This window comes from Ictalurus punctatus, chromosome 15 (assembly GCF_001660625.3).
Source record: "Ictalurus punctatus breed USDA103 chromosome 15, Coco_2.0, whole genome shotgun sequence".
In the NCBI taxonomy this organism is placed as follows: Eukaryota; Metazoa; Chordata; class Actinopteri; order Siluriformes; family Ictaluridae; genus Ictalurus; species Ictalurus punctatus.
The window spans coordinates 7166834-7185652 of record NC_030430.2 but is presented as its reverse complement, the minus strand read 5'-3'; the positions used below and the strand labels follow the sequence as shown (position 1 = coordinate 7185652).

The 18819-nt window shown below is 37.2% G+C and overlaps 1 protein-coding gene across 1 annotated transcript; it reads left to right on the top strand.

Moving 5' to 3' along the window:
- The first annotated feature begins 336 nt into the window (after nucleotides 1–336).
- si:ch73-217n20.1 (complement receptor type 1) lies at nucleotides 337–18507 on the top strand. The gene is made up of 23 exons (XM_053686360.1): nucleotides 337–825; nucleotides 973–1173; nucleotides 2490–2586; nucleotides 3551–3624; nucleotides 5098–5292; nucleotides 5693–5866; nucleotides 5946–6143; nucleotides 6258–6437; nucleotides 7140–7236; nucleotides 7758–7831; nucleotides 8269–8448; nucleotides 9424–9610; nucleotides 10378–10401; nucleotides 11485–11546; nucleotides 12535–12765; nucleotides 13614–13787; nucleotides 13867–14064; nucleotides 14179–14358; nucleotides 15126–15222; nucleotides 15659–15732; nucleotides 16128–16307; nucleotides 16731–16914; nucleotides 17521–18507. Coding segments are annotated over exons 1-23 (3117 nt in total). The 5' UTR covers nucleotides 337–770; the 3' UTR covers nucleotides 17522–18507.
- The last annotated feature ends 312 nt before the right edge of the window (nucleotides 18508–18819 follow it).

Genomic DNA, 18819 nt, shown 5'->3' with positions numbered 1-18819 from the left:
ACTTTCCTGGGGAAGAGATGGCACCAGGATGCACTATGGAAAGAAGGCAAGCTGGCCAAAGCAGTGTGACGCTCTGAACAATGTTACACTGGGAAACCTTGGGTCCTGTCATTTACGTGGATGTTACTTTGACAAGTACCACCTACCTAAACATTGCAGCAGACCAAGTATACCCCTTCCTGGCAACACTATTCCCTAATAGCAGTGGCCTCCTTCAGCAGGACAATACGCCCTGCTACACTGCAGAAATTGTTCAGGAACGGTTTGAGGAACATGACAGTGAGTTTGAGGTGTTGACTCTGCCTCCAAATTCCCAAGATATCAATCTGATCAAACATCTGTGTGATGTGCTGGACAAAAACAAGTTTAAAGGATCTGGTACTAAGGTCTTGGTGCCAGATACTGTACCACAGCACACCTTCGGACGTCTTGTGGAGTCCATGCATCCACGGGTCAGAGCTATTTTAGGTGGCACAAGAGGGACCTACACAATATTAGGCAATTGGTTCAATCGGTTATTACCATGGCGACGATAACAAATCAGCTGAGGGCTATATATAATAAGCTCGGGTCTCTATTTAATATTGCACACTGAGCTGTGTGTGAGTGTGCGAGTGTGTGTGTGTGTGTGTGTGTGTGAGAGAGAGAGAGATAGTGTAAAGGAGGGTTGGACATTGTGATACGCCTCCGTCCAACTACACCACATCAGATTACTTTAACGGGTTCCAAAACCGATCTCCCGGTGTAATCTATTCAGTTAGAGATCTGAAATGGCGGATATGTTGTGGACTTGGGTGTTTTTGGCGTTCTCCGCGCACTTAGTGGGTGAGTAAAAACGTTACTATGGATGCTAACTAAAATCGCGCGCGACCTTCCTCGAGCCCTGGAGCGATTTTTAAATCGCGTCTCCTCAGGATTTGGTGTCGTTTCTGTGTTTACTTCATGCTGTGTCTTTCTGTCTGTCTGTCTCAGTGTCATATACAGGCAGTAAATGTGGCTCTCCGACTGTGTATCAGGACAATCTGTTGGAGGAAACGTACAAAGGAAAGCGGGAGTTTAATAACGGAGACAGAGTGATGTATAGATGTGCGCGCGGCTACACGCACAGCCACGGCGCGCGCGTCTCCTTGTGTCAGGATGGAGAGTGGAGTCTTCTGGAGATGCAGTGCAAAAGTAAGTGTTTACTAACAAAACAACAACAACTAAACAACTTCAGACAGCTAAATATATAAACAGCAAACTCAATACCTTTAACATAACTATACCCAGTCTTCACCTCAAATCACTTTGTACTCTACACTATTAGGCGCCATTTTACCTCTGATATACTGTAACCTACTATTTTGGCTTTGCAAAGAGGTCGCATCATTGTATTTTTACTGATTAAATATTTCCCCTATAAATAAGAGGGACCCTTTTAATTTATTTCATTAACTATATTTATAAATGTGCACAATAGTGTTTTTGCTACTTCTTGGAGCTTTTTATTTCCACCCAGTTTTAGATTTCACAAAGCTCCACTTATTTTATAAGTTATTAACATTTGTGTTAAACCCAAGTGACCAATCATACAGGGTAAAATCTATAAAAACCAAATCAATAATGAACATAATAATAAGTAATTTATTATTATTTTTTTTAACTTTTAGAACTACTAAAGTGTTGTTTTACTTGATGCTAAGCCACGTAATCAGCATCTTATCTATTCAGTCTGTACAGGATTTCGCAGAGGTTTTTTTTTGTTGTTGCGGCCAAACGTTTTTTTTTTGTGTGCTTTTTTTGTTTTGCAGAAAACTACTCGAATCGGTGAAATCGCAATTGCACTAAATAGTTTTGCAGGTCATTCGCATTGACGTTTGTTGGTAAATGAGACCTTTGTAGCTGTATTCATGTTCGACGCACATGAATCGAAAAGGACTTTGGCTGAATGTACGTTGTGACGATGTCACATGCCGAGTTTTGGCCCAACTCTGCAGAAAATTTGCGGTAATTTTGAATAATCACAAGCTCTTCCGAATATAGCGGAGTTTGCTTGATTTTGCGTTCATTTCTCCGACTGACTATTCAACTTGACGCAAATAAATACCGCTTAAATGGCATCCCAGGGCACCACGCCCACATTCACACCTAGGGGCAGGTTAGAGTCACCAAATCACTCTCTACAAAAATGTGTATTTGGACATGCATTGCTGTGTTTGAGTGTCCCAGAAAGCTTGTTTTACTTAATGGACTATCTTTCCTGAGTAATGAAATGAATTGTCTTTCCCCTGACAGTCCTTTGTTCCAATGTTGACTTGATGTTGATTACACCGCTGAAAACATGCAGCTCTTTTGAACACAGATATTAGTACAAATATTGTGAGATGAATTTAACATGCGGTTTGCTAGATAATGACACTAAACATCTATTATGTATTAGCTAAATCAGCCAGGTAGCTCCAGTGCCAAAACACAGACACAAACGCTCAGCTTTTTATTCTCTTTCTCAGGGAAAAGGTGCGGTTCTGCTGGAGAGATACCGAACGGGCGATTCATACAGACGGGCAACGCCTTTGAGGACATAGCCTATGCAGTGTGCAATGAAGGGTAATGGAAAGAGCTGGCTTACATTAATTAATCAAGGAAATTAAAGTGAAATTCTACAACGCCTCTTCAGGTTACTTTACCTTGACAAACAACTTGTCACGTTCGCCTGCTCCGAGGGAAAACTGATTTCTCACACATCCCCGTCCAAACAAGCTGATATGAGACGCCGTTATCAGAATGTTATCAGAATTTGACTGACTCTGCGAAGGTTAGGTCGTGTTGTTCTTGCAAACACGTATCGTGATAATTTCTATAATGTCGTCTTGATATTGTATCTCATTCATCAGTCTTGGCAATCTTCTTATAGCCTAGGCCATCTTTATGTAGAGCAACAATTCTTTTTTTCAGATCCTCAGAGAGTTCTTTGCCATTAGGTGTCATGTTGAACTTCCAGTGACCAATATGAGGGAGTGTGCAAGCGATGACACCAAATTTAACACACCTGCTCCCCATTCACACCTGAGACCTTGTAACACTAACAAGTCACATGACAACGGGGAGGGAAAATAGCTAATTGGGCCCAATTTGGACATTTTCACTTAGGGGTGTACTCACTTTTGTTGCTAGCGGTTTAGACATTAATGGCTGTGTGTTGAGTTATTTTGAGGGGACAGCAAATTTACACTGTTACACAAGCTGTACACTCACTACTTTACATTGTAGCAAAGTGTCATTTCTTCAGTGTTGTCACATGAAAGATATAATCAAATATTTACAAAAATGTGAGGGGTATACTCACTTTTGTGAGATACTGCAAGTCGTTATTATGAAACGGCCAAGTTTCAGAAAATGTTCGTTAACCTGGAGTGTGATTCAAATAAATAAATAACCTATGACTAGTAGTGTATTTTCTAACCTTCCTCAAGATGTGAGTTTTAATCTCTGATTAATGCTTCTGCCATTTTTTAATATGAAATAAGCTTGCTTACGACTTCTCAATGCTGTTCGATGTCATTTTTTTTAGCTACGTTCTACAAGGAGAGGTCATTAGGGAATGCCTGGTTAACGGATGGAGTGGAACGGTTCCTACTTGTGTAGGTAAGATCCAATGTTAATGCTCAATTTTTTTTTTTTTGATTTTTAGAGTACTTGTATCCATTGTATTTACAACAAGCAGAGACAAGAATGAGGTCATCCTTAAATTATCATAACGTTTTAATTTATTTCAGTTTAAATTTCAGTTGTTTAATACAGGTAACTACCAAGCACTGTTTCAGCCATGTCACATCCAGAACACTGGATTTCCCTCAGTAACGTATACGTACATGGCTATTTCTGTTAATGTAAACATTTGATATTATGATATTTTGATAATATATAGAAATATTTTTTTTTCAGTCTATCTAATCAGGGCAACACAGTGGCACTTTCAAGGGTTTTTTCTGTCCTCACATTAAGCCGATCAGCACAAAGTTGGTGTTACCGGAGTTATGTGTCATGTAGCACTATCTGCAGGTGTTTTTTGAGAATTAACCTCGACATATTTAATAATCTCAGCAAGACCATTTGAGACCTTTTATTTCAGTGTATCGTCACTATGAAAAAATACAAATACTAATTTCATCATGTGACAGAACAGCCAATATTTTTTTATTGAATATCCACATCAGCACATTATTGTAAGTCAATGAGAAATAACTTCTTGTATCTAATGTGTTTAATAGCCGGTGAGGATTTTGTTCTTTAGAATTTGGGTCTCCTTAAATGCTTTAATCCAGAAAAATGACAGGAAGTTGAACTAGGGTTTAAGGTTTTGGGATTAGGGTTATTACACAGTATTTCCGGGTGCAGAATGACATAAACAGACAAACACACACAAGTATTTTCCCATTTTCTCATGTTTCATTAGCACAGATTCCCACCAATTCTGCTATCTGGGAGGTTTAAAAGACACTATTTTTTTTCTTGAACAGTTGCTCTTGCAACGTTGCAGGGCGGCTAAACACGCTTGGAGGAGAGCACTATTCTTTGATGTTTACATGACCAAACAAATGGCTAGTGTCAGTGTGCTTGACAAGAGGAAAAGAGGCATGTTAAACCTTCCATGTTTGATAATGGCATCATTGCTGAGTGCTGTAATGGTGATACAGTTGCGTTTACCGTGTTGGAAAGTAATCTTGAACTAAAACGTTCTGTTCTGCATTGGCCAGTTCTTATTTTGTAGTGTGTGGTGAATAAAACACTTGTGAAATCTTGTGAGCTCCAAATTTCTACTGAAAACCAGGAAGTGATACGATTGGATAGACCAATCGTTTCCACTTTCAAATGGGAACCTGGTCCAGTTCCTTGTGACTGTCAGGGGGAAAAACAGCTTTTGCTTAATTTTGGGACAAGGTGCCATTTCCCAGAATCACTCAGCACTAAAGGTGTACAGTAACACAGAGATCTTATTTCTCTTCAAGAGACAATGCTCGTAGGCTGAAGTTCTTGGTCCATAATAACACTATGAATCTTTGTGTCGCTCTTTCCCTCCCTCTTGCTTTCCTCTCGTGTCTAATTCTGCCTCTTCAGCCTCTGACACACCAGTAATGTGTCCACTACTCAAGAACAATAAAAATGCTACATTTTATGGAACAAAGGTCACATATGAACCCGGAGAGACCTTACCCTACTCGTGCAATTTTGGGTTCCAGCTGATTGGCAGTATCAGCGTTCTGCAGTGTGAGAAAACTGGCAAGTGGAACCCTAGTCATGCAAATTGTCAAAGTAAGTCAAGAGGAATCCTCAACTGAATTCGATATTGGAGTAATATCTGATTAAATATACTCTGTATGTAGGATGCATGGAATATTTAGTGTGATTACCATGCGTAAATCTGAAAGACACTCCTATTTTGCTTGTAGCATGGGGATTGATCAATACTACAAACATTATATAAACAATGTATAAATTATATAAACAATATATAAACAATAAAAACAGATCCCCAAAAGCCCTTTAGACGCCTGGAGATCGTCCTCATTGGCGTATGAAAGAGATGGAGGAATTTAGCTTAGGTCTAACAGTTAAATGTTCTATTGTTTTTCCACTTTTTATTCTTCCAAATTAATCAGTTTAACTTGGAAAGAGGTTACAAAATGTCTTACTTGTATGTTTCTCTTTGCAGAGATCAATTGTGAGACATTTTCTATAGCCAACGGTAAAGTAAAGTTTAGTTATATAACCTTTAACATGAAAGTAAGTATCAGCTGTGATGTTGGGTACCGCCTCAGAGGGCCGAGTGTCGTCACGTGTGGAGCAAACAGCTCCTGGACTCCAGCTCTACCCACCTGTGAAGAGGGTAAGACTCTTTTAGATTGACTGTATAATAATTGTACAGTTCAGTATTGTGGTTTACCTTTTGCTCTGTGTGCTAGCAGAGCTCGTACGGGTCACATGCCCAGCCCCAGCCGTGCCCAACAGCAGCGGACAGGACGGATACGAGATAGAGTATGAAGTCGGAGAACACGCCACCATCTCCTGTAAGGAAGGCTTCGAGCTGATTGGCTCACCACAGGTCATCACATGTGGAGCAGACGGCCAATGGCTGGGAAGGCCGGAATGTCGTTTTACTGGAGGTACTTCTGCTAATCTCAAGACTGTTTAGAGTTCATTTTAATTCAATGGCTAATATATGAAATGTACAAACAGAGGAATGTGTATGTGAGAAGTCCATTTGAATTGTCCTACAGGGAAATGCCAGCCTCCGCCGTACTTCCCTCATGCCCACACCGAGCTCATTAACCTGAGACACTACGAGCCCAACACTGCCGTGCGTTTCAGATGTAATCACGGCTACCGCATGGTCCGAGGACCGAGCACCATATACTGCAGGAACGGCCAGTGGACCAAGTTGGAGATGATATGTGAAAGTATGTGGCTTTTTTCACGCTATTTTCCTTGTTCTTGTAATTTTGTAATTCATTTATTTGTTGTACGTATGTAATTCTGTAATTTCAGGGTTTCACAGAGGCACTTGATACTGATGATAATAATCAACAACAAAGTTAATTATTGGTCACTAACAGCATGTCCTGAAGTGTTTTAAGTCCTTTTATACTACAGCAATTTTGTATTCATTAAAGAACGACACATCATCTGATTTTTTAATCAGTTTATAGTTACTTTTAATGTTGTAAAACTATAAACAGTCGTTCCCTCACCAGTCTCTCTTTTTTCTTTCTTGAATTTAAAACAAGTTAAAACAACATCTGTTTGAAGAATTTCCATTGTTGGAAAATTTAGTTACAGCTTTACCGCTGACTGTTACAAAGTTCTGACACTGGAGACTCCTTCCATAAATGTTAAATAAACGTCTGCTCACAGAATTGAAACGATAACATATTAGAACAAGGACGTTAATATGAACCTGTGAGTAAACCTGCACGACTGTCTGAGAAAATTTATCAACAACTTTTGACCAATCAGAATCGAGAAGTTGTAAACTATGTGGTCATATGACGGCTTTCAGGTATAGCGTACTGTATTACCAGAGTGATATTACAAACAGGAAGTGGAAGTATTCCATATTTTGTGCATGGTTTAACACATCGCTATGTCTTTCTGGTTTAAAGAGAGAAAATGTGGCTCGGCCGGCGAGATTATAAACGGACGTTATCACTACACAGGCTCTTCGTTCGGGGACACAGCTACGGCCAGCTGTGACGAAGGGTAAGGCTTGATGCACGACTGCACGTTATTTTATGGATGAAAAGAATTTTTAAACAATAATAATAATAATCATAATAATAATATGTATAGCTACGATTTGATTTTTGTAGGGAACATAGCAACAAATATTATTGCTATTTTAGATAGCAATAAACATACAAGACCCACTAAAGTGAGTTTGTATGTTAAGAGGGTGTGGCTGGAGAAATGTTCAACTGTTAAGATCAACCATTTAAACTGTAGCTGTACTTTTGTGTACTAATATTTTTTCAGCTCATCATTAAACTGTAAACATTTGTTTATGCATAACAAGCATTTATACAGTCTTATGACTTTTAACATTTTTTTTTTTTGGGACTGGTACTATAGCATTGTTGTCTCTAACATATTTTTTTGTCGATTTTTTTAATGCGCTTGCTTTTATCGGCGTAATATTTACCATGCACTAACATTGTCATCACATGCTCTGTCTTAGTCTCAGTCCCTATCTCAGGATGAATTTTGTTGATTTGTATGTGTAGGTACCACCTGGTCGGCGTGGCTGAAAGACACTGCAGGGCATATGGATGGGACGGCAGAGTAGCTGTGTGTGAGGGTAGGCATGCTGTTTTTGTAGATATCTCAGTTATGACTATTGTTCTCGGTGACCATCAATATCCAATTCCAGTCCACCGTGTAGTGTTTTCTCTTACATCAGAAAGCAATAAGACATCGCCCAGAAAATGCACTTTTCTACTATTTGTGGTTTTGATATAAATGGTAATAAATTGTAGTAGCCGATATATATTTTGAAATGTTACCATGTTATATTTTAATATTGTCTTACATTTCTATTGATGTGTAGAGAGAAATTGGTCTATTTATACAGGAACCACTGTAATAGTAAAAGTGCGTTTGTGCATCAGTAATTATATCCAGGGTTATATCTGCTTAGGAGTTAAATACCTTTCAGGGTTAAATAAGCTAAATGTTAATTTCCTAAATACACAAGTGTATTTATTGCTGAAATGCATCTGTGTGTATCTTTTACAGCTATCCAGTGCCCTGAGCCTCCAATGGTGCCACATGCAGACCTATTTTTTGACACAAATGGAATAATAAAATATAGTTATGTGGCCTCATACAGATGTCGCTTTGGAACATTGATTGGAGATTCAGACATCATCTGCACTGAAGATGGCACATGGAGTGCTCCAGCTCCTCGGTGTGAAGGTAACCAAGGCAATACACATCATGATCCAGTATTCTACCATGAGAGAGTCATTCAGAGTTTGCCGTATTTGTTTTTTTAAAAGTCTTTTGCTAATGTCCCAACTCATTTAGATGTTTTTAGATTTTTTTTTATATGCTGTATATGTCTGATTCAGGTTGTTAAAGATTATATATAGACATAACTATATAATTGCACTTATCTAATTGTTTATCTAATTACAGTTTCAGCACAATTTACACACCATAAGCAGTATTTTTTAATAGTACAAAAGTGAGTTAGAAAGCATAAAAAGGTTATGTTGCCAATCATTTTGCTCTAGATTAATAAGAAGTAGGGTTGCACGGTACACCAGTTCTACCGTAGTATCGCTATACTAAAGCTTCAAAATACTGCCGATGCCACAGTATTTTTTAAACGATAGCATCGTCAATACAGTAGTACTGTAAGTAACGTAGTACGTGCGGCAGTTAACACTACTTTCGCTAAAACGACACAGGATAGTGACACTTCATTTAGCTTATATTCTTTACCTTAATCTTTAAAGATTTCCTGTTTGCTACTGTTAAGTGAGCTATTGTTAATGCTAACCACTGTAGCTGTGTTTGCTAGTAAGCGAGCTAACGTTATGCTAACCGATTTCTGTAAACAGTTTCTATAAATTTGGTTAATTTTGTGGATTTGAATGATGAATTAACACAATATTGCATGGTATTGTGATATTTCAGCTTGTATACAACCCTAATAAGAATTAATGACTCTTTTATGTGTGTGTGTGTGTGCGTGTGTGTGTGTGTGCGTGTGTGTGTGTGTGTGTGTGTATATATATATATATATATATATATATATATATATATATATATATGTATGTATGTATGTATGTATATCATTTTAAGAGTACTTATTACAAATTAAGTACAAATTAGAGTACTAGATTTGTCCTTTCCTAAAAATATCTTTTTACTCATGTCTTTTAGTTGCTACCTGCCCTGTCCCCATCATCAGGAATGCGTTAATAGTTTCTGGAATGAGGCTTCGATACCAGTCCGGGAACTCCGTGATATTCCGTTGCAGGCCAGGAAGAAGATTATCAGGCCCTGATATGATCACGTGTGGGAAAGATGGACACTGGAAGCCAAGACTTCCTCAGTGTGTATTCTGGTAGTAAGAGCAATCAATTTGTACAATCAGTAACTCTGCATCTGTGAAAGGGCATTTTGTCTCTCTGGCTTGACTGAGATCCTCCATTTTATTTTCTCCTCTTGCCAAATGTATATTCAGTCCATTCATTTGCAATATCTTCAACTCTAATCCGTTTTACTTTAAAAATCTAATTAGATTTTACCTTCGAGTTTTATATACCTTTCATTTCATTTTTTCGTTTGATCTTTTACACATTTTCCAAATTTCTTTCGCTGAGGGACTTGGCTGACCAACAACACAGCCATAACTACTCATCTGGAAAGTGTAATACATAAGCTTTCTTCGTGAATTTTCTGTGAAATGTTTCTAAAAAACACACATCATATAGTGATACCATTAAATATAATATTTAATATATTTTAATAATTTAAATGTTATAATAATATAATAAGCAGTTAAAATGCTTTCTTGCTGCACTTTTAATCTTTTAAAACTGGCCTTCAAACAAATATAATATTACAAAATATATTCAATTCTGTGTATGAATGTGAGATTTATTGTTTCTGAAACCATATTACATTTTCATTTCTCAATCTCTTATACCTGTTTTTAAATTGTTATATGGCTGCGTGTTGTACTTGTACCTGGAGCAGGATTTCTTTAATTCATGAAAAACTTCTTTCAGAAAACAAAAATGATACTTTCCACCTTCAAATTAGTTTAAAACTGGTCAGAAGACAGCATCCTTATACTTATATACTGTATGTTGGGATTTATGGTGTAAACAGTTGTTGGATTTTTCCTACATATAAGTAACATAAGTGTCCGAATGTTGTCACTTTAAGCGTTAATCCAAATGTTGATGTTTTAATGCGCTGCTTTTACATTATAAGTCACTGTGTTTGTGTCTGTTTTATTTTTGAGGTCAAGCAAGGCCGCCTTATGTATGGACACAAATTACTTTCGTTTAAATAGACAATTCAAAATCCAGACATTTATCTGAACATTCAATAAAGTTAGCAAATTTGCCATAACATTATTAATGTGTTTCTAGTTTTTTGTATTTTATTTTGTGTGTGTGTGTGTGTGTGTGTGTGTGTGTGTAGGTCTATTTTTCCTCTATATTCAGCTGCATTGTGACAAAATGCAGGGCACCTTTAGCAGGAAGGCTATAAAAACTGATCTCTCTAAAGAAAAAAGCCTACACCTGTTTTAAAATGACAAAATTTACCAAATGAAAACATTTCTGGGGTCCCAGGTTATGCAACTGTCCTAAGTTTTACCCAAATGTTGGGTGGTCATGAGGGGGAAATGGTTTATACAGTGTACAGTACTTTCCATCACAAATGAAGACAAATAAATACAATGCATTGCTAACTTAGTCAATATAACAATCTAGTAACTGATAAATTGCAGACTGTATATAATATAGTTTATTTATAGTGTTTATTTATGTTTAATGTTTAAGCATGTGGATATACTCTTCGCCATTTAATAGGAAGAAAAAAATTTTTACTTGTGTGTTTTAGTGATCTTTAAATGGGGCATTAATATATTAATGTTTAGAAATTATTAAGGAGTGTATGTTATTTCTCTGGAAATTACTAAAATATTTAGAAATACTAAATAACTAAATAAACCACCATGTTTTCCACAGAAAATGATTTACTGAGGAAAAACATGTCGATAAAATAATTAGTAAGCGGTAAATGCGTAACAAAATGGCGGCGGTAACGGATCACCTAAGGGCTATGATATAACAATAAGCGCCCTTGTGTGTGTGTGTGTGCGTGTGTGTGTTTAACGGAGGGCTGGACTTTCTGTTAACGCCTCCGTGCAACTTAACCCCCTCAAATCCCTTTAAAGGGGCTCTAAGAACCGATCTTCTCCATCAGATCTCTGGATATGGCGGTCATGGTATGGACCTGCGTGTTTTTGGTGTTCTCGCATCTAGTGGGTGAGTAAAAACGCTAGCCTTCGTGCTAAAGACAAAAAAAAAACAAAATCGTTGGCGCGCGCGACCTTCTTCAAGCCCTGAGGCGATTTTAATTCTGGTCTCCTGGGGATCTGGTGTCGTTTCTGTTTACTTTGACCTTGTAAATATTTGGCTAAATACAACCACCTTTAATTTAGAAGATTAATTATTATTATTATTATTATTGTATTTTCTGTACATTCAAATAATCCTCGTTAAAAACATTTGTTAACAGTAAATAATGTGATGATGATGCCAAAACTGAAACCGATGTCTTTTTTTTCCCTTTTTTTTTTTTTTTTTTTTTTTTTTTTTTTTTTTTTTTAACTGTAAATACATCACCTAAATTCACCTTGATACAAATAAACAACCTTAAGAGATTATTCTATGCTGTGGGTGTTGATTCTGTAGGTTTGGGTGAAAAACAAAACAAAAACAAAAGTACATACACTGGCAATGTCCTCAGATGCACTGGATCAGCCAATGTATAATGGGATCTATTTGCTTAGTCTAATTAATCAGGCCAACACAGTGGGATCTTTCTGAAGTTGTACTGTACAAGGCATTAGTGTCTAGTGTTAAGTACTGTAATCCAGTTTAAAGTAAAATATCAGTCTCTGCTTGTCTGTCTGGAAAAATAACCCGTAAATAGTCTGTATTCAATAATCTCCGCGTGAGAAGACCATTTCATACTTCCATGCTATTGGATTGATCTACTGACTGGATTGGATCTACTGACTGTTACGATTGGATAGCTCTACTGTTTATTGCAAATAGAAACGTCACTGTGTCTAGTTCTTAAAATCAGAGGTTTTTTGGGGCAAAGTGTCATTTTCCAGAATCACCCAGAGCTAAATAATAAAATGATACTTAAATGATGGTACGATTCTTTGAGTCTCTCTGTTTAACTCCCTCATCCTCTGCCTCTTCACTCTCTCTCTTTCTTTCTCTCGTGACTCTTTCTCTGTAGTCCCTCAGACTTCATCTCCAATCACTACCTCCGCAGACCCTAGCGGAGGAAAAACATGTCCACTACCCCAGAAAAAAGATAAAGCTACGTATGACGGAACCAAGCACACATATAAACCCGGAGACACCTTATCCTACTCCTGCAATCTTGGCTTCCGGCTACAAGACAATAGCAGTATACTCCAGTGTAAGAGCAATGGACAGTGGAAACCTAGTGATGTGAAGTGTCAACGTAAGTCAAGAAGAATCCTCAACTAAATTCTGTTTTAGAGTAATATCTGCTTAAATGTTCGGGCAACGTCTCAACCTTTCAAAGTTAATACTCATGTATTAGTACCGACTCAGTCATTTTAGAGCAGTACAGTAATGACATTCATTTCAAAATACCCAATGCATCATCTCAATTATCTTACGTCCTGGATTAGTTTCACATGTTAGGTGGGGTAATTGTTATCCATGTAATTATTACCTCAGGGATTTTAGTCTTTTCTGAATCCGTCACGTCAGTCATTTTTTTATGGACTGTGCGTGTACGTGTTTGAAAAGATCACACCATTTTTTAGCTTCTATAAAATAAACAGTTAATGTATACTCTGTGTGAATCAAGATGTTGGCAAAGATTGTGTTATATCCTATAGGATATAACTCCAGAATGTCCTTTATGTCATCTCTTGCCAAACCCAAGCCAGGTATTAGCTAATACAATAAGTAATAAATAAAATTAGGTGTATGTAGGATGTATGGAATATTTAGTGTGATGACCATTCGTACATCTGGAAGACAGATGCTCCTAGGTTTCTTGTAGTAGGGGATTAATCATTACTAAAGATGTCCTTAACAGCATTAACTGACATACTTCAACTAAGACACCATTAACAGGTATACTGCAATTCTGGTAATCCAGTCCTCTTTGAATAATACTTTAATTTGATCCAGTTTAAATAATATTTACAAAAACTTTGGAGTTTTAAAAAAAAAAAAAAATCTTGTACAGTTCCAATTTTTATCTTCGAAATTAATCAGTTTGATTCAGACAGAGGTTACAAAATGTCTTACTGTATATTTCTTAACTGTTTGTAGCGATCAAATGTGAGAGATTTACCATGGGCAATGGTAAAATAAACACTGGCCGTCTAAGGTTCAACACAACTGTTAGCATCAGCTGCAATGATGGGTACCGCCTCAGAGGGCCGAGTGTCGTCACGTGTGGAGCAAACAGCTCCTGGACTCCAGCTCTACCCACCTGTGAAGAGGGTAAGACTCTTTTAGATTGACTGTATAATAATTGTACAGTTCAGTATTGTGGTTTACCTTTTGCTCTGTGTGCTAGCAGAGCTCGTACGGGTCACATGCCCGCCCCCAGCCGTGCCGAACAGCAGCGGACAGGACGGATACGAGATAGAGTATGAAGTCGGAGAACAGGCCACCATCTCCTGTAAGGAAGGCTTCGAGCTGATTGGCTCACCACAGGTCATCACATGTGGAGCAGACGGCCAATGGCTGGGAAGGCCGGAATGTCGTTTTACTGGAGGTACTTCTGCTAATCTCAAGACTGTTTAGAGTTCATTTTAATTCAGTGGCTAATATATGAAATGTACAAACAGAGGAATGTGTATGTGAGAAGTCCATTTGAATTGTCCTACAGGGAAATGCCAGCCTCCGCCGTACTTCCCTCATGCCCACACCGAGCTCATTAACCTGAGACACTACGAGCCCAACACTGCCGTGCGTTTCAGATGTAATCACGGCTACCGCATGGTCCGAGGACCGAGCACCATATACTGCAGGAACGGCCAGTGGACTGAGTTGGAGATGATATGTGAAAGTATGTGGCTTTTTCACGCTATTTTCCTTGTTCTTGTAATTTTGTAATTTATTTATTTGTTGTACGTATGTAATTCTGTAATTTCAGGGTTTCACAGAGGCACTTGATGCTGATGATAATAATCAACAACAAAGTTAATTATTGGTCACTAACAGCATGTCCTGAAGTGTTTTAAGTCCTTTTATACTACAGCAATTTTGTATTCATTAAAGAACGACACATCATCCGTTTTTAATCAGTTTATAGTTACTTTTAATGTTGTGGAAGGTCTATGAAGGTCCAAGTTAGTTCCTATTATCACTTACATTATAACAGCTATAAAAAATAATTTTTTAATGTTTACATCCAACATCTTTACATTGTTGGAAAACATAAAAGTTTACATTGTTGGAAAACATAAAAGTTTACACAAATTAAACTTAAAGTAAACCTCTGACTGTTACAAAGTTCTGCCACCGGAGACTCCTTCAATAAATATTACATTAACGTGTCTTTACAGAATAGAAACTATAGTGTATTTGATATAAACCTGTGATTATTAAAGCTGCTGTTATAGAAAATTAATCAACAATTTCTGACCCATCGGAATGAAGAAATTAACAGCGCTATTGTACTGTGTACAATCGTACAGTCATAAAGTACATGGTCATATGACGGATTACAGGTACAGCGTACTGCATTACCAGAGTGATATTACAAACAGGAAGTGGAAGTATTCCATATTTTGTGCATGGTTTAACACATCGCTATGTCTTTCTGGTTTAAAGAGAGAAAATGTGGCTCGGCCGGCGAGATTATAAACGGACGTTATCACTACACAGGCTCTTCGTTCGGGGACACAGCTACGGCCAGCTGTGACGAAGGGTAAGGCTTGATGCACGATGGAACATTATTTTATGGATAAATAGATTAGTTTATAGTTTTAACACTTTACATTACACATTACATTACAACATAATATAAAAACATCTTTTACATAACATAACATCTTAATTCAATAATAATAATAATAATAGTAGGTATAGCAACATATAACATTTTTGTAAGGGAAAGGGTGGGTTTCTGTGTAAGGGGGCATGGCTGTTGCTTTAAATGTCGCAGTTCTTAGTGTACATTTATTTGTACTTGATTTTTGTCGCCTTGTTATATTATTTTTAGCTGCTTCTTAAGCGTACTTACTTTTAATTGCTATATTTTTTTACCACGTACAAAGACAGTCAGATTTGCATCAGATTTGCGGGTTTTTTTTCTTCTTTTTAGTCCCCATCTCATGATGAATTTTGTTGATTTGTGTGTGTAGGTACCACCTAGTCGGCGAGGCTGAGAGACATTGCAGAGAAAATGGATGGGACAACAGAGTACCTGTGTGTGAGGGTAGGCAACCTCAGCAATGAAAGTTCATCTTTATTGCTTCAAAATGGATGCGTGTAAATTGGTGACAGTCTCAGTTCACGGGTCGTTTGTGACTTTATCACTTGCTAGTGTGAATGCTGGATAATGCCCCAAGCTACAAGCTCCAAATGACAAAAAAGTAAACTATAAGTTGTGTTGTACGTGAGCTTCTAGAGGTTGCAATTGTGCAGTTTATTCTTTTTCTCAAAACTAAAAATGCAAGTGTTCAATACTAAATGCTTAATTATGATCAAGTGCATTCAGTGCATTTCTGCAGCAGTAATTATATCCAGGGTTAATAAACAGAAATTTTCATGACTTAAATGTGTGTGCTTATTTATTGCTGAAATGCAATAAACGGTGTGGATCTTTTACAGCTCTCCAGTGCCCTGAGCCTCCAATGGTGCCAGATGCAGACCTATTTTTAGACACAAGTGGAATAATAAAATATGGTTACATGGCGTCATACAGATGTCGCTTTGGCACATTGATCGGCGCTTCAGACATCATCTGCACTGAAGATGGTACATGGAGTGCTCCAGCTCCTCGGTGTGACGGTTAGCACAAGGCAGTACACATCATGCTTCCAGTACTCTACCATCAGAGAGTCATTCAGAGTCTGCTGTCATTTTCTTTTTTAATTTAAAGTTTCATATTCTGAACTTTTGTGTTTTGTTTTGCTAATGACCCAACCCCTTATGAATTTAGATGTTTTTATATGCTGTATTTATGTATATATTAACGCTAAAGATTACATATACACCTGACATGTCTTTCAGTATAGTTACAGTTTAATACAATTTGCACACCACAACAAAAAATATGATTATAAATAATACCGTAAGTTTGCTACATTTATGGCGTACATTCACAATGTTATTCGTAATAATATCACAGTCCCACTCAAATGTTTGCGTGTATTTTTCTAAACGCAATACTTTTAGATTTGTTCCATCATAAAATTCCTTTGTGTCTTTTAGTTGTTACCTGCCCTGCCCCTGACGTGATGTCTGGATTAATAGTTTCTGGGACAAGGCCTCGATACCATTCCGGGAGCAAGGTGACATTCAAATGCAACCCAGGATGGAGATTAATCGGCCCTGACATCATCACCTGTGGGGCAGATGGACACTGGGAGCCAAGACTTCCTGAATGCAGAAAATGGTACACTTTCCTTTTATTACATAAACATCAATAACGTCAGGCCCATGATGAAGGTTGTGACTCAGCCCAACAAACGAATTTAGAGTCCGTGTTCTGATAGAAATATATCTTGTGAATTAGCACGTTCGCCTCACACCTCCAGGGTCCGGGGTTTGAGTCCTGCCCTGTGTGTGCGGAGTTTGCATGTTCTCCCCGTGTGGCGGGAGTTTCCTCCGGGTACTCCTGTTTCCTCCCCCAGTCCAAAGACATGCATGGTAGGCTGATTGGCGTGTCCATAGTGTATGAATGGGTGTATGAGTGTGCCCTGCGATGGACTGGCACCCTGTCCAGGGTGAACCCAATGCTCCCTGGGATAGGCTCCAGGTTCCCAGTGACACTGAAAAGGAGTAAGCGGTAGAAGATGGATGGATGGAGAATGGACACTTTATATAAGAAACTGGACCTGTATTTTTGTGCCTTAATGTCACTTTTGTTCTGGACTCTCATGTTGTCTCTCTAGTTTGAGTAATATCCTCCATTTTCAATCCTTTCTTCAACCCTAATTTGTTTTACTTTTAAAGACCTTTCCTTTAATTTTTATCGTTTCATTTTCTACATAATTTTCAGATTCGCAGAGGGACTTTGCTGAAAACAAGACCACAGCACTAACTTCTCATCTGGGATACGTAATACATAAGCTTTCTTCATCGATTTTCTGTGACACCTAAGAAGCACATTGATCATTAACATTGTTATAATGCTAAAATTATAGTAATATTTGATATAATAAATTACATATTGGTTAAACTGCCGTCTAGCTGAATTTTTATCACTTGTCTTTAAATAAATAATATTACTAAATATATTGAGTTGTGTGTACATACGTGAGATTTCTTGATTCTGAAACCTTATATTTTCATATCACAATCTCTTATATCTGTTAATAAATTATTAAAATTGTTGGAGCGGGATTTCTGTACTTGTATTTGTACCTGGAGCAGGACTCTTTTCCGTTATGGAAATCTTACCTGCTGAAAAAAACTATGGAAAACCTCACAGAATTTGTAATGGTTTTAATGGTTATAATGGGAATTGTGTTGGTTTTAATGGAATCTGTAATGGTCCCTGTGGGTCTCTATTGGTAATTTGTTGCCCTATATTTGTGGCATGATAATGTCTAGTGGATACCATTAATGGTAATGGTTTTGATGGTTAGATGATGGTCTGTAATGGTATTTGTAATGGAGACCATTAGAATTTCTGTGATGGTTTCTATTGTTTTTTTTCAGCTGGGTTATTTTGTAAAACAGATTTAAAGGATGTTCAAAAATGACACATTCCACCTTCTAATTTGTCTAATACTATCACCAAAAGACAACATTCTTATGCATATATACAGTATGTTGGATTTTAATGGTATTACCTGTTGTTGGGATTTTCTATTACATAAGTAACACATAAGTGTCTGCAGTTTATTACTATGAATGTTAATCTGAATGTTAATCTCTTAATATATGTTGCTGTATAATTAGTTTCATTTACAAAGAATATACAAAATCCAGATCTTTTATTTTTTTGGAACATTTAATAAAGTTTGCTAATAAGCCATTACAATTTTCATGTTTCAGTTTTATTTATTAATTTAATGACTCAGTTTGTTATTTAGTTAGTTAGTTAGCTAGCTAGCTGGTTGGTTAGTTATTTTACAAATGGACTTCTGATAGAAAAGTACCCCAGACCCCCCCCCCCCCCCCCCCCAAAAAAAAAAACAAAAAAAACCCAATGCCAATACTATAATTTAATATATACACATATATACATTTTATATATATATATATATATATATATATATATATATATATATATATATATATATATATATACACATACATATATACATACATACATACACACACACATATATAT

What these genes read in the sequence shown, in the direction of transcription:
- si:ch73-217n20.1 (XM_053686360.1), top strand. Translation starts at nt 771, where the DNA reads ATGGCGGATATGTTGTGGACTTGGGTGTTTTTGGCGTTCTCCGCGCAC. An exon ending in GTTGGAGATGATATGTGAAA is followed by an intron (nt 6,438 to 7,139) that starts GTATGTGGCTTT and finishes TCTGGTTTAAAG; the next exon opens with AGAGAAAATGTGGCTCGGCC. An exon ending in ACGGCCAGCTGTGACGAAGG is followed by an intron (nt 7,237 to 7,757) that starts GTAAGGCTTGAT and finishes TTGTATGTGTAG; the next exon opens with GTACCACCTGGTCGGCGTGG.